The following is a 16,298-nucleotide window of genomic DNA, read 5'->3' as shown; positions in this document are numbered from 1 at the left end:
TATGACTTGCGTGTGTGGTCGAGTTTGGTTTTCAGATGATTCGGGATCAATTTGAAAGAACAATTCTTGTGTTAGAAGCTTAAGTGAAAAGAGTTTATCGGAGTTTGACTTGTGTGTAAAAGACTCCGGAATAGAGTTTTGATGATTCCAATAGCTCCGTATAGTGATTTGGGCTTAGGAGTATGTCCGGATAGTGATTCGGAGATCCGTAGTTGAATTTGGCTTGAAACGATGAAAGTTCAAAAATTAGAAGTTTGACCGAAAGTTGACTTTGTGGTTATCGGGCTCAGATTTTAGTTCTGGAAATTAGAATAGGTATGTTGTATCATTTATGACTTGTGTGCAAAATTTGAAGTTAATTAGAGTTAATTTGATAGGTTTAGGCATTGATTGTAGAAGTTCGAATTCTTTAGTTTTTATTATGCTTGAATTGGGTTGCGATTCATTGAATCGATACTATTGGATGATATTTGAGGCTTCGAGTAAGTTCGTATTGTGTTTTAAGACTTGTTGGTATGTTTGGTCGAGGTCCCGGGAGCCTCGAATGTGTTTTGGGTGAGTTTTGAACAAGTTTGGGCATTTCGGCACTTTGATATGTTCTGGAGCAGTTGAAGTGCGGAAGGCACATTTTTGGAGTACTGAGGTAAAGCCCACGTGCAGCCGCAAACTCCCAAAGTGCGGAGGCAGTGGACAATGTGCACACCGTAGTGGAAAAATCGCGGATCGCAGAAGGGGGAATCTGTAGGTTTGATGATCTGACTTCGGAAGCATATATCTTTTAATCTATAAGGAATTTGGCCAAAAATAAAAGTTGTATCCCTTTGAGTATAGTTTTCAAAACGTTAAACCATTCATTATCTAGACATTTGTACCGAAAGATATGGTCAATTTACTAAAGCCTAGTGGTACAATTAACGCTGAAGTGCGACCTCACAATTTGGATCGCGGTCAGGGAAGTTGGAAAGTGCGGACCACAAAAAAAAAATTGCGGTCAGCACTTTGGGAGACCAGGCGTGGTACCATATAAACGAGATTTTCATCTCATTTTTCATTTTTGGACCTAGAGAGCTCGGTTTGTGACGATATTTAGTGGGTTTTTCAAAGAATTCATCGGGGTAAGTGATTCTAACTCGGTTTTGGCTATATTACACGAATCCATTGTTATTTTTATCATTTAATTAGTGTTTTGAGTTAAAAATTTGGGAAAAATTTGTGAAAACTTAGACTAAATTTTGGGAATTTAAGGTCGAGTTGTGATCGAATTTGAGTAATTTTGGTATGGTTAGACTCGTATCGGAATGGGTGTTCGGATTCTGTGAATTTTTATTGGGTTTGAAATGCGGGCCCAGCGTTGACTTTTGGGTTGAATTTTTAGTCTTAAATTAAATGTTGACGTTTTATTATCCGAAATTATTTTCGACGAATTTTATTGATGTTATGAAATTATTTTGGCTAGATTTGAGCCGCCCGGAGGTCGTTTCACTTGCGAAGGCCATTTAAAGTATTGGATTAGCTTCGCCAAGTAAGCATCTTGCCTAACCTTGTGTGTGAGAATTATCCCTTAGGCATTGAGTCATATGTGGAATTTGTGTAATGTGAAAGCCGTGTACGCGAGGTGACGATTACGTACTCGGGCTTATATGTGAAAAATTTTATAGGTTTAAAATATAAGGCATCTTTTATGTATTTAATTGAAAATTATTGGCATATTTTTATACCTTTATTCGCCATGTCCACTATTACATGCCTTGTTTGAAGTTGTAGTTACATGTACATTCTTTACTTGTCGAGTTGCTCTTATATGCTTATTTAGAATTATTACTACTTTGACCATTTCGTGAATACTTTTATTGTTAAGTTGCCCTTTTGTGGAAACACTTTTATAATTGATTTTTAACTAAAATTTATTTAAATGAGAATTTAATTTATAAATAGTCATTAATTTATTTACTTGAGGTTGTGATTAAAGGAGACGTTGTTTCTTGCTGAGTTACCTTTTAGTTCATGTTATTGTTATTGAGACTTTGTGTACATTGTGGTTGAGTTGTGGGCTCTTATTATGAAGAATACTGTTATTGTTGATTTCTTTGGTAAGTTATAATATTTGGGCACTTGAAGTGCGATTTGTGATATGTTACGATATTAATACGCATGCGGTGGTATAATATCTGGGTGTTGAAACGCATGCGGTGAGATAAGGTGGGCTTGATATGCGTGGCTAGTAGGGGAACTACTAGAAGCCATGCATTGTGATAAGGTGGGCTAAAACGCGAGATGCTAATTCGGGAAAAATAATTTTTAAAAACTAAATGTGAAGGCTCCCGCGGAGATATAAGAAAATATTATGAATTTATTTATGATTTGGGACTACGAGGCGGTGCCTCTGGAGTGCCCTTGTTGATATTTCTTGATTTGGTGCACTTGTGTTTGGTTGTTTTGTTTTGTATTATAATATTCCTTATTTTTTTCTGTGATGCATTAATTGCCTTAGTTCGGTATATTTCTTTAATCATCTCATTCCTATTGTTGTCATTTTGTTGTTATTGTACTCAGTGTTGTTGAATCGAAGGCTTGGTGTGGTTGTGATATTGAAATTAATTTTAAGAAATGTATGTTCATTGTGTTTGTTACATATTTTGAGTAACTTGACTTGTTGTTTTCATGAGCTATTTGATGTACTTGACATTTCTTGTTGATTTGGGCTGCAGTAGTATACTTGCACATGCATACACTGTAACATACTACTTATACTAGCTCATGAGTACGAAACTTAACATTTATTGATTATGTCCATGTACTCTGGTACTATCCGTTTCATGTTGAGATTGTGAGCCTGTGAATACGCCAGGCGGATTATGTTATTGGTACGTGATTTGTCCGTGCAGCACGTGAGTTGTCCGTACAGCACGTGAGTTGTCTATGCGGATCCACATATTTATATTATTGGCAAGTGAGTTGTCCGTGCGGATCCATATATTGATATTATTGGCACATGAGTTGTCCGTGAAACGCGCGAGTTGTCGGTGCCGATCCGCATATTGATATTATTGGCACGTGAGTTATCCGTGCATCACGTGAATTGTCCGTGCGGATCCACATATTGATATTATTGGCATGTGAGTTGTCAGTGAGATTTTGATTTGAGATGTGGGCACGAGGTGCCGTGAGATTTTGATAGTGAGTTGAGACCCGTGTTTTATGCCTATGAGGTGAGATATCACAGATTGAATTTGTTGTGAAAAACTTGCATTTGAAAGACTCGATTAATTAGTTAACCTTGTGTTCTTTATTTGGTTGAACAATATTTATGGTGTTTTTGGTGCTTTGTTTGTTTATATTACTGGTTGATTCTTGTTGCCATTATTACTTCCTGTTTTCCATTATTATCGTTATACTGCTATATTGCACATGTTATTTGACTAGTGAGTGTCTTGACTGTACCTCGTCACTACTCCACCAAGGCTAGTCTTAATACTTACTGGTTACCGATCGTGGTGTACTTATACTACACTTCTGTATATTTTTGTGCAGAGTCAGGTATTGGAGATATCAGACTCGGGCAGAGTTAGTTTGTTGATCGCAAGGATTTGAGGTAGAGCTGCTTGGTTATCGCCGTCCTTTGGAGTCTTTTCATTCTTATTGTACTATCAGTTATTATTCGAATAGTATTGTATTTAGATCCTTGAGATCATTTCATGTATTCAGTTAGAGTTCGTGACTCTATATTACTAGTCTTGGGAGGTTGTTATAATTATTGCCGTGACGGCCTATTTTCGCTTTTAGTTCCGTCACCTGTATTAAATTCTGATTAAAAAAAAGGCTTGAATTGTTATTGTAATCGGCTTACCTAGTCTTAGAGACTAAGTATCATCACGAAACCTGTGGTGGAATTTCGGGTCGTGACACTATCTTTCTTAAAAATTGAGTACAAGTTAAATAGGGGCAAAACTACTAAAAACCAACAGACTTGGGACTGAAAACTTCCGACCGGAAAAATTAGTCAGAAATTTTCGCCTGATCCGGCCGGAAATTTCAAAAATAATATTTGTTATATTTTTTTTAAAATTCTTTAGACTATATTTCCGACAACATTAGTCACAACGTTTGGCACAAAAATCTGGGATAAAAAATTCTGATAGATTCGGTTGGAAACTTAAAGTCACACTATTTTGTTTGACCATTTGCGACCGAAATGGACGCAACCTTATTTAAAATTTGGTCAACTTAAGTTTTTAAATTTGCAACCGAAATAGTCGCTATTTTTGCGACGGAATCAGTCACAGACTTCTTTTAAAACCCCAGCCCCAACCCCGTTTCTTTCTTCTTCTCTTTTCTTTCTTTCTTCTCTCTTCTTCCTCCATTGAGACCTTCAGACCCCCGGCCGTTCGACAGCCGCTGCTCGCCGGAAAATGTATGTCACTCTTTTTTCTCTTCTTCCCCAACCCTTCTTTTTGTTAAACCCATCCCCCATATCCGCCCCCTTCCCTCACCCCTTTGTTCTACCCAACCCCGCCCCCCTGTCCACACTTCTTTTTATTAAGAGTCAAGCATAGATTTTTCAAAGATATCAAATATTTGAAAAACATTCAGTTTAATATTTAAGATCTAAAAGAGTAATTATTATTCCGTAAAAATTACCATCCTGGAAAAAACAATTGAACTGTCATTCCTTTTGGATCTGGAACGAATATCTTGCAAAATGAAGCAATGCAATCAGCTGTACTTACTGTCCTGTTCAATGTAACATGACCACGTTATAACAGACTAAGGAATCAAAATTTCTTTTATTTTTATATCTCTGCTCCAGATTTGAAAATCACATTAGGAATTCATTTACATTAGGAATCTTGCCTCTAGGTTTTAGATAATTTTTAGTTCCCTAATTGAATTAAATTTGAAACTTCTTTAGAATTTTCATAGATGTTTATTTAGAATTGCCATAGATTTATTTTTAGAATTGCCATAGATGTATTAATATTTAAGCGTGAAACTAAATTCACTTTTAAAATTGAGGTTAGTACCTATACGCGGTTTTAACAATTGCGAAGTTTATGTATATGTGAAATTGTTAACTTTAGAGAAGAATGATTTTGAATTGTATTAAATAGTTATAATTTAAAACTTTAATTTTAAGTTTAAGAAGTTAAGCTTATTATCGCTTCCTAATTTATTAAATGGACTAATATTAAATTTAAAAATTAATAATTGCTGCATTAAAAGGAATTTATAGATTTGGCAAATTATTATCCATGTGTGGACTTTATGAGCATATAAGAAGCTATTTAAATTTAATTTATATTTTGAGAGATTTATATAACATAGAATAGGGATAAATATAAGATTTCGAGTGTTACTTTAAATAAACTAAATAATTTTAAATATCTTATAAATTTTAAGTTTTTTAAATTTGTGTAGATGTCATTTGCGCATCGTAAGTGGATGTATAATAGGAATCATCCTAATCGTGTGGGGTTAAGGGATGGATTTAAAGAAGGGGTTGCTGGATTTATTGCTAAGGTAAGGACACTTAATGATTTTCGTATTGAAGGAACGATTAGGTGCCCTTGTGTGAAATGCAAGTGTATTAAGTTATTGGGAGAAGATGTTGTTACATGTCATCTTTTTAAAAAGGATTTTATGGAAAATTATTATGTATGGACTGCTCATGGGGAGAATCTTGATAGCGTAAATGATGTTAATTTTCATAATTCTTTTGGTGGTGAGGAGGGTAGTCCCGTAGTGGAGAATAATGTTGAAAATTCTAGATTCAATGACATGATGAAGGATGCCTTTGAGATGTTCCCGGGGGCTCAATCTGAACCAAATGATGAGGCTAAGAAGTTCTTCAAAGAGTTAGAGGAAGCTAGTTGTCCGTTGTATGAAGGCTCAATGCATTCCAAGTTATCTGTTGTTGTTCGATCACTTCAGATTAAGTCGGATAGTTCTATTTCTCAATTGGGCATGAATTCTATCATTGGACTTATGAATGAACTTTATCAGCATAACATTGACCTACTCAAAGATTTCTACACGGCAAAAAAAAAAAAAGTTTTCAAGTTGGATCTTTCATCAGAAAGGATTCATTGCTATGAGAATGGTTGCATATTATTCTATAAGGATGATGCATCTCTAGAGGCAATACACGCGATTCGACCCATCCTTTCAGGCCGAGCATATGGTGATGGAATCTATGAAATCATTTTTTCATGAGCAGTGAAATTCCTGGAGTCAGGTACTATACCAGATCAGAATGAATATGTGGCAACAATTTAAGAAAAGAATACATTAATTTTTATTAATACTTATCCTCATTCGTCTAATATTATTTATTCAATTTTGCAAGTTAGGTGCGTATGTCAGCCTACACTAGAAAATCTGGTGAATGAGAACTTCGAGAAGAGAGTACAAAAGCAGATAACATATTCACATCATGTTGCTAGGAGATGTGGCACCAAGCCTGATTGGATACGTGAAGATATCTGGAGTCAGCTCTTGGCGTAGTCGAACACCCTTGAGTGGAAGAAGAAGAGTAAACAAGCAAAGTTAAACAGAGCTTCTACTAAGGGTGGAGCGTTGCATACTGGAGTAACTATTAATTTTTTAACCCATCGTTTGAGAATGGTAATTTTATTATAAAATATTCTTAGTTTTACAAGTATGCAAATTGAGCACACACACACACACACACACACACACACACACACACACACACATGCACGCGCGCGCGCACACACACACACATATCTCTAATTACTTCTTAATTTTCAGGAAAAGGAACGCATGGGAGATGTAACTTATGCTGAGGTCTTTGCGGAGACCCACAAGAAGAAGAAGAAGAAGGACGACACAAGAGAAGGATATTCTTAGTTTTACAAGTATGCAAATTGAACACACACGCGCACACACACGCGCGCGCGCACACACACATCTCTAATTACTTCTTAATTTTCAGGAAAAGGAACGCGGGGGAGATGTGACTTATGCTAAGGTCTTTGCGGAGACCCACAAGAAGAAGAAGAAGAAGAAGGACGACACAAGAGAAGGATGGGTTGAATCGCGTGCTTCAGAGACATTTGTATTATCCCAACACCAACACTATATTATTTTTCCCTCTTGGTTTATTTTATTTATATAACGTGTATTATTTTCAACCTGAAGAAACTCAGCCGGCCCCGGAGGATATGACTGCAATTTGTACACATGCGGCTGGTGGCGTGAATAAAGGTATAAATATTATGTAATTATTTATTTTAGTTTGAAAGTTGCCTGTTTGTTTTCTTACTTCTTTTACTTTCTTTTCTTTATTTCTCGTGAAAATAATAAATAAAGGTCGAGTCTAGGGATTAAAGTACAACCATCCTCCAGTCGTCTACCAGCAACATTATTCACTGGGGCATTAATTTTCCAAGAAGATATGGAATCTATGCGTCAAAAAGTGGATCAAATGTCGCAAGAATTTCAAGCAACTCAGGTTTTGATCCAAAAATTGTTAAAAAAGAAAAGCAAGAAAGGAGCTGCAATGGAGTCCGAGTCTGAGCCTGAGGAGGAGACCGAGTCTGACTAGGCAATTTGAATGTTTTAGAGTTGAAGTTAGAGACATGTTTAATTTATGTTGTTTTATTAGATGGTTGGATTGTTATAAATATTACTGTTCGTTTTGTAGTAAATATTGGATTTGGATTGTTATATTAGGTATTTGGTTGGTTGTTAGGTATTTGGTTGGCTGTTTTATTTGACAGGTGATGTAATTAAAAATACAACAAAATTCTGCTAAAAATTATCCAGATTTGCGACAGAATCAGTCGCAAATTTTACCAGAAATTACCCGGATTTGCGACTGATTCAGTAGCAAATTGAGAATTTCTAAAAAAAATTAATTAAGATTTGCGACTGAATGAGTCGCAAATGGAGAATTTCTGAAAATTTTAATTAATTAATATTCAATATTTACGACTGTTTTAGTCAGAATAATTAATTAAAAATTAATTTTATTATTTAATTTTCCGACGGAATCAATCGAAACATTTAATTTGTATTTAGTTTTTTAATTATGGTCAGTGACTGAATCAATCGCAAATTTTTACCAGGGGCAGATCCATAGTATCGGGTGTGGGTTCCCGGGTTCCCAGTAATTTTTATCCGAGCCTTGTGTTTGTATTGATTAATTTATTAAATATATAAGTATTTTTAGTTTGGAACCCATAAGCAAAATCTGGTGTTGGTCCAGTGGAAACGAAGGAACCAACTTAAGCTATATTCCTCCCTATTTGGCTGGGGTTCGAATCCCTTTGAACACTTCTTAACGTCACTTTTATTTTTTTCACCAAACAACACCCATAGGCACTTTTTTGTTTCTCTTTTTCTTTTAAAAACTAACCAGCCAACATTAAAAAACTTTCTCACTTGCTTAAAGTATCACTTTTGCCCAAATACTAGGAACCCATAAGGTTCAAATCCTAGATTCGCCTCTGCCTCTGGCTATTGACCAAGTTTATGTGTCAACCTAATTGCTGAACAAGACAAAATCGTGTATTTCACGCGTATAAGGATTGTGAACGTAAAAAAATTATGATTAAAATAGGGAAAAAAAAAAGAAAAATGCAAAAAATAAAATTAGAAAAAGAAAGAAAAGGTCAAATAGGTGACTTTTCTCTTTCTCTTACGTTCTGCCGTCCACCAAGGATCCCCCTCCCACGCCCCTTTTCTCTATCTCCCTCTCTTCTTCATATTACTCCTATTCCCCATTTTAACCCAAAACCCACAACAATAGAACCCTTCCCACCATATTTTCATCCAAACAATGACAACCCTCATCGCCATAGATTCAAAATATCTACCAGATTTGCAGCAATTTTTGAGGAATTTTTTTTCTCACATTCCCATTTCCCTACTTTGGAAGATAGCCTTTGCAAAGAAAAGAAATAGAAATAGTGAAAGAAGATCGCTCGGTGAAACCTATATTCTAGTTTTCCTGTAGTGAAATTTCAAAATTGTTTGGGTGATGTTGGTCTTTCGGGTGGTCATTTTGATGGCCGGTTCTTCTTTTGGTGGTTGATTGGTGATGCTATGGTGGAGTGTTGGTTGTGAAGAAGCTTTGTAGGTGAAGGATGGTCGAAGAGGGGTCACACACACGGTGGTGGTTAGGAGATTTTTAAGATTTGTGATTAAATATAACGAATTTGAATGATAAATATATTGGGAATAATGGAAAATAAAAATTGTGAGGGAGGAGGAAGGTGGAGGGAATGGTGGTATAAAAAAAAAAGAAAATGAACAATTTTAAAATAATGTGAAAAATAAATTAATAATGATGTGTAACAGAAAACTTGACGCGGCTATTGATGTGTCATCCATGTCAGAGATTTGAAGAACACGCGAGGTGAGAAGGGTTTAAAATATTGGCTTTAAATAACTATAAGTGCCTGGATAAAACTTTATTGAGTTTAGGGATTGGGATGTCAAATGCCAACAAATATAAGTGTCCACCATGCTATTCTGCCTAATATCTTTATACAAGAATGTTTATGGGACAAAGATCACTTTTAGCCTGCGACTAAAATTATTTATATCCGGTAGCTGAAAAAAGTGTATGATTTTTTTTATATTTTTTATATATAATATACAAAATATATATTTATATATAAATATATATTTTTCGACTATTATTTCGAGAGCGATTATATAATGTCATTTTTCCATGTTTATGCCTACTCCAATACCTTATGAGGAGTTAAGGTCCATGACCTCCTACTTCATGTAAAAAGAAAAAACAATAAATGAAAAGGGCAAAATAGCCTAATAGCTCCCTAAATTTTGCACCGATCTTTCAAGCTGGTAATCAAACTTGCGAGTTTCCCATTTTGACACCTTTACTTTACAAAATGATGTTAAATAAACATGGGTCGTGATTATGGATTGTGGACTAATTATGTGGATGACATGGGTCGCGACCCTATCAACCTCTGGACAAGGGTAAAAACTTATTTACACCTAATATTTACTCGTACCCAGTTTTTATATCTGATGTGATATAAATAAAAAAATATGAAAGATCACATTTAAATTTCAAAATATGAAAGATTTGAAACTGTCCAAGGCCATTTTGCTGGAATATTTCATTCTAGCTCTCAGATTTTAAGGAGACAAAATACGAGAGGAATCAAAGATAGGAACCACGGAGTTAACTAGGCCTTGCAATTTGGCAAATGTACTTCTTCTTCTTTCCATGTTTTTGCCGGCATTCCACTATTACAGATGCCATAAACAATCTATTTTGGCTTATTCTCTTGTCCACTTTGCCTAATATTCATGTTCATTTTCTTAGAAAACTTCACCAGTATCATTCCCTTTCCTATATACACTGGAAAATCACTCTTTCTATTACCTTCATAGAAAGAAAACTGAATAGTTTCTTTAGTGCCTTTAATATGATGGCATTTCTTAAGGGACTGTTTGTTTATGCTATATTACTTGCTGTGTTTCTTAGTGGAGTAACTTGCATTGAGATATATCATGAATGGATTGTTTCCATTGATACAACTATCAATCCTTTGTCATCTCCTCAGTCTGTAAGTGTTCTCGATCACTTGTCGTAATTAATATGTTTTTTTTACGGTTTCTTTATCCAATTTTTGACTTGTTCGAAGAATAAGTGTTTATGTTCTGTGCACTGACGGTGTAAATAAGTTTTTCTTAAGTAGACTTACAAGTCTACAACAACATGCAATTCTCGATATCAAGTCTAATATGGTAACATGAAAAATAGAGTATTAATTGCATTTATAGTGTTAGAACTCTTTGACTGTCACTGTATATAACTTAAACTCATTGGATTAATGATGTTTTCTTTATCTGACTTTTGACTTGTTGGAATGACAAAAGAAAGTGATTCTATGCTACAGGTTATCACTATAAATGGGATGTTCCCTGGACCACTGATCAATGCGACGACTAATGATGTTGTAAATGTGAATGTCTTCAATAACATGGATGAATCCTTACTTATAACATGGTATGCACATACTATGTTCTTAGTGCCTGTTATAATTTGGTATCAATACGAAAGAAATGAGTCATTAACCTGAGGATTAATAAAATGTTTATTTTTTTCTTCTTCTAAAGGAATGGCATCCAACAGAGGCTAAATTCATGGCAAGATGGAGTTTCTGGCACTAATTGTGCAATTGAACCTGGAACAAACTGGACATATGTGTTTCAGGCTAAGGACCAAATTGGAACTTTCACCTACTTCCCTTCAATCAACTTTCATAAGGTTGCTGGAGGATATGGACCAATTCGAGTCAATAATCGCAACGTCATAGCTGTCCCATTCCTAAAACCAGAAGCTGAGTTTGATATCCTGATTGGCGACTGGTTTAGTACTGATTACAAGGTAAACAACACTATAATCTCTATCTTGAATTATGTGACTATCTCATCTAAAAAGTTAACTGTACGTTAGAGAGGGTACGTTTTATTTACTTAACTATATCATTAACACGCCTCTTCACATGAATATATGCTCTGATACCATGTTAAATTATATGACCATGTCATCTAAACACTTAGAGCTGTTAGAGAGGACACATTTTTATTTAATTAATTATATAATATTCACTACTCTAGATTGGAACTGATTTTTCCTTCACGTTAATCAACTAAAGTTTTTTTTTTGCTCGTGTGTCTTGCAATAAGCAGTCTCTTAGGTCCTCTGTACAAGACAGGGAATCTAGTCAGCTCTTCGATGTCCCTGATGCAATCCTAATGAATGGTAAAGGACCTTATGCACTCGCAATTTCTAAAGGACACGAGTCTTTTACTGTAACAAAAGGTAAAACAGAACAAAAGTTTATCTTGTTCTGATTCAAGAATCTGATATCTCATCACCTTCCCTGATCCTTTACTTTCATATTTTGCATATAGGAATGACTTACAGATTCAGGATATCAAATGTTGGAACAGTCATGAGTTTTAACTTCAGAATTCAAAACCACAAGATGGTTTTGGTTGAGACAGAAGGGTCTTACACAAACCAGATAACACTTGATTCTCTCGATGTGCACGTTGGCCAATCGTATTCTGTTCTCGTTACTGCTGATCAAAATGAAGCTGATTATTTCATGGTAGCAACTCCTAAAATGTATAAAAGTAATGAATCTAGTGATAGCAAATCTCTTGAAGGAATAGGAATCCTGCACTATGCCAATTCTTTGACAACAGTTAGTGGCCCTCTTCCTTCCGGCCCTGATCCATTTGATATCGAATTTTCTGTCAATCAAGCCAAATCTATCACGTAAGCATTTCTTTGAACGTTATAACTGACCCCAATTAATATGATATTGAGGCGTAGTTGTTGTTGTATATTCATTTATTAAACATTGTAGTTAATGTGTACTATAGGTGGAACCTGACAACTGGAGCTGCAAGGCCTAATCCACAAGGAACATTCAATGTGTCAAATGTGACATTGACTCAAACCTTTATCCTTCACGGTTCAAAGGGTGAAATTAATGGCTGGCCACGATATGTAGTCAACAACGTATCCTATCTCACACCAGAGACACCATTGAAACTTGCTGATTTCTTTGTGAATGGATCTGGTGTCTACCAACTAGATCAATTTCCCACTCACTCGGTGAATGACGCTGCTGCTTATGGAGCTTCTGTTGTGTCTGGGATCCACAAAGGGTGGCTAGAAATCGTCTTCAATAATGATCTTGATGTCATGGACTCTTGGCATTTGGATGGTTTTGGATTTCATGTTGTAGGGTAAGCCTTATCCAATCTCCACCTTTAAAGAATTTAAATAAACATAGAATATCTCGGCTTTGCTAGCAAATAGACATACAGTCAGACCTCTCTATAACAGTATGTCAGTATCCTTATATAACAACCATTTACTATAAAAGCCAAGTTTTGCTCGGAGCCGATTTTATCCTATGTTATAATATATGTCCAGTATAAGAGCATTTCCTTATAGCAGCCAAAAAAATATAGGAACAAACGAGGCTGTTATAGAGAGGTTTGACTGTAGTAGCGACTGATTACTTGAGCCATGTAATGACCTTTTCTTTCTCCCAGATTTGGGAATGGAGATTGGACACCAGCAGCTCGTGAAACGTACAACATCTTCGATCCTGTTGTTCGTTCCACTGTCCAAGTTTACCCTGGAAAATGGACAGCAGTATATGTTTTCCTTGACAATCCTGGAATGTGGAACTTGAGATCACAACACTTGAAGAATTGGTACTTAGGACAAGAACTTTTTATTAGAGTTTTCGACGATAATCCTAACCCTGCTAAGGAGAGGCAACCACCTCAAAACCTTCTTTTGTGTGGTCAGTGCCAATTACTTTTGTTCTTTGCTTCATCACACATTTAATTGATCAAATTCTTATACTTAGTCATAATTTTTTGTTGTTCTTATAGGGATGTTTGAAAGTTTTCTTTCACCTGTTCCAAGTCCAGCTCCAGCTCCCCAAGCAGGATGGTAAAAGGAGTTCTATTGATTACATGAAGATTCATGATGTTAACTCTACATTTGTATCTTATATCTCATAAAGTAATACTTACATTTGAAAGTAATTAAGCTTGAGGCTTAAACATTGTTTATTTTGGTTGTAATTGATTCTTTTTGCTATTTCTTAGCTGCAAATTTCCACTTTACCCAAGTTGTTAAATGCTTCTATTTCTCTGTCCTTTTCTTTTGTTTACCGTTTATCCCTATGCATAGTTTCATTTCCACCGATGAATAAATATTTAGCTACAAATACAGATGAAAATAGGGTTGAGATCCTTAAATCAAATTTCAAACAACTATGTGAATCATCACTGACTATGATGTTAAATACTATGGCGGAGCACCACTATTGAATAAATATTTGAACAAATGATGAAGTGAGAATCGAACCCAGACAACGCATTAAAAGTCAAAGTTTGGCCCCCCAAATTAACCAATATACAACTGCCTAAAAATACATACATATACGGGGCCAGTGATCCCCACCCTAAGAATAGATCCGCCTCTAGGAATCACAACAGTACTACCACACTATTGGGTGTGGTATGATGGTTGAAATACCTTTACGGCCTTAACCAGTAATCTCATATTTACTTTCCCCATTAATCAAGGTCTTTGATTCAAGTCCTTGGAATAAAAAATCTATCAGCATGGAGCACTTTATCTCTTTAGTGAGCATACTCATCGCAACTATGGATTAATTGAACCAGTAAATTTTAAATATAAGATAATTTAACAAAGAAAATGGGAGGAATCCCATTGAAATAGGGAAAGCGAGCCATCATACGATAATAATTATATACTCTTGCTCAATATAACTACCGAATAGTTGAGCATATTTACTTCAGTCAATCGCCTTAATTATAAAGGTTTTTTTTGTTGGTAGAAATGACACCAGGTAGTGACTTTAAAGAGTTGCTGATATTAGGTTAAAAATTCATATTTTTGCATGTAATTTGTATTGCATTATGCCTCGATCTTGTTAACTTTGGTGTGAATATTTGTGACTCAAGCTTAATAATGGTATTTATATGTGTAGGAGTCAATTGGAAGTCATTTGAAAAGCTTGCATGCAAATTGAAGTAAAAACGGAAGAATTTGGAGGAAGTATGACTTTGGTGCCCAGGTTCGCGTCAGGCATCAACCAAAACGCCAAGGGCAGCATAGCACAAAAGTGGAAAAGATTGGTGTCCAGGTTCGCGCCAGGCGCAGAGGGGGACACCCAAGGGCGGATTTCATCATAATTCGACTAGGACTTGGTAGTTTCAACCCTACACGCCTCCAACATGTATAAAAGAGGTTCTAAACCTATTCTTAGGGGGATACATTATAGCGAGAGATTATTGGAGAGGCAAAAGGCTACGGGAAAACTTGGAAGCAACGTGTCACGACCCAAAGCCTACTATAGGCCGTGATGGCGCCCAACGTCGCCGTTAGGCAAGTCAACGGTGAACTATCATGTTAATTGTGCATTTTATTACTTTTGAAATAATAAATTTTATTAAGTAAAGAAATTTACACCTTTAAAATTACAGGTACATACATAATTAGTAATGCATAAAAATAGAGTGATAATAATATGCAAATCCGTAAGCATCAACTAGAATACCCCAAAACCCGCTGTCACAAGTGTATGAGCATTTTCTAAGGAGTACAATAATAATACAACGTCTGTCTGGAATGTAAATAAGACACGATAGAGTAAATAGCACGATGGAGACTCGGTGGACTGCGATATGTAGCCTGGAATGCGGCTCACCATAAAGTCTCCTCAATAGTTGCGCCTACGCGTCAAGATGACCACCAATTGAACCTGCTAGATCCTGCACATTTAGTGCAGAAGTGTAGCATGAGTACGTAAATCAACGCGTACCCAGTAAGTATCTAGCCTAACCTCGGAGAAGTAGTGACGAGGGGTCGACATCGACACTTACTAGAGGTCTAATAAAGCAATATGATAAATCATAAGCAGATATGAAGCACAACAACAATAATGGGGTAAAACTGAAAGTTACATAATCTTCCAAAAATTTCTTTTAAAGATATGAATTTCTCAGTCTCGTATTCTATCTCAACAACTCAGATGTATCAAGTGCCAGTATCAAACGGATAAGGAATACCATATAAACAGCCACACATCAGTGGAAGGAAAATCTCGTGAATACTCGGACTGCTAGTGACCCATGATTATGCCGAGGTCGTACTGTCCTATCCAGAATAATGTGTACACTGCCGAGGGTCGACCGACACAAACCATAGATGCATCTATTATACTGTCGAGGAATTCGGCCCGCTCCAGAAGAAAGGAAGGAACTTATTGAATTACGAGACACGTGCTTACAATACAGTACATGAGCATAAAGTGAATGTAACCTTTACCATTTCTCAAATAACTTGCCAACAACTCAAGGTGATATGGCTCGGCCTAATATATATATATATATATATATATATATATATATATATATATATATATATATATATATATATATATATATATATATATATATATATATATATCTAAATCAATTTCAAGTCATAAAATATGAAGTGAAGCTACTCACAGCCTCAAACCGCCGAACGATGCACTAGAGCTCAAAACGACCGGTCGGGTCTTAAATTCTCCCCCCACTAAAACGTACATTCGTCCTCGAATGTGCCAAGAATTGTTTCGGAGTTGTCCAAAATTACTATTAACATCTCGTGCACCTACCCATGCCACCACAATATATGTGAGCATATTAGCTCGAGCCAGACTGAAGATCCTCTCTGTAACCTT

The 16,298-nt window shown here is 35.8% G+C and overlaps 1 protein-coding gene across 2 annotated transcripts; it reads left to right on the top strand.

The window, feature by feature from the left end:
• The first annotated feature begins 8,692 nt into the window (after positions 1-8,692).
• Positions 8,693-13,665, top strand: LOC104116356 (monocopper oxidase-like protein SKU5). Of its 2 annotated transcripts, none has more exons than XM_009627194.4 (8): positions 8,693-9,379; positions 10,902-11,011; positions 11,122-11,392; positions 11,698-11,830; positions 11,923-12,292; positions 12,400-12,768; positions 13,081-13,337; positions 13,429-13,665. In XM_009627194.4, exons 2-8 carry the CDS (start codon positions 10,920-10,922, stop codon positions 13,491-13,493), a joined length of 1,557 nt encoding a protein of 518 aa, XP_009625489.1. In that variant the 5' UTR covers positions 8,693-9,379; positions 10,902-10,919; the 3' UTR covers positions 13,494-13,665. The 2 variants fall into 2 exon arrangements, with proteins under 2 accessions (XP_009625489.1, XP_033517246.1); XM_033661355.2 differs by lacking the exon at positions 8,693-9,379 and adding an exon at positions 10,379-10,568.
• The last annotated feature ends 2,633 nt before the right edge of the window (positions 13,666-16,298 follow it).

The sequence above is a fragment of the Nicotiana tomentosiformis genome, chromosome 5 (genome assembly GCF_000390325.3).
Source record: "Nicotiana tomentosiformis chromosome 5, ASM39032v3, whole genome shotgun sequence".
NCBI lineage: Eukaryota > Viridiplantae > Streptophyta > Magnoliopsida > Solanales > Solanaceae > Nicotiana > Nicotiana tomentosiformis.
The sequence above is the reverse complement of the archived record's forward strand: the minus strand, read 5'-3'. Positions and strand labels throughout refer to the sequence as shown.

What these genes read in the sequence shown, in the direction of transcription:
- LOC104116356 (XM_033661355.2), top strand. Translation starts at nt 10,428, where the DNA reads ATGATGGCATTTCTTAAGGGACTGTTTGTTTATGCTATATTACTTGCT. An exon ending in CTTTGTCATCTCCTCAGTCT is followed by an intron (nt 10,569 to 10,901) that starts GTAAGTGTTCTC and finishes TCTATGCTACAG; the next exon opens with GTTATCACTATAAATGGGAT. An exon ending in TTTGGATTTCATGTTGTAGG is followed by an intron (nt 12,769 to 13,080) that starts GTAAGCCTTATC and finishes TCTTTCTCCCAG; the next exon opens with ATTTGGGAATGGAGATTGGA.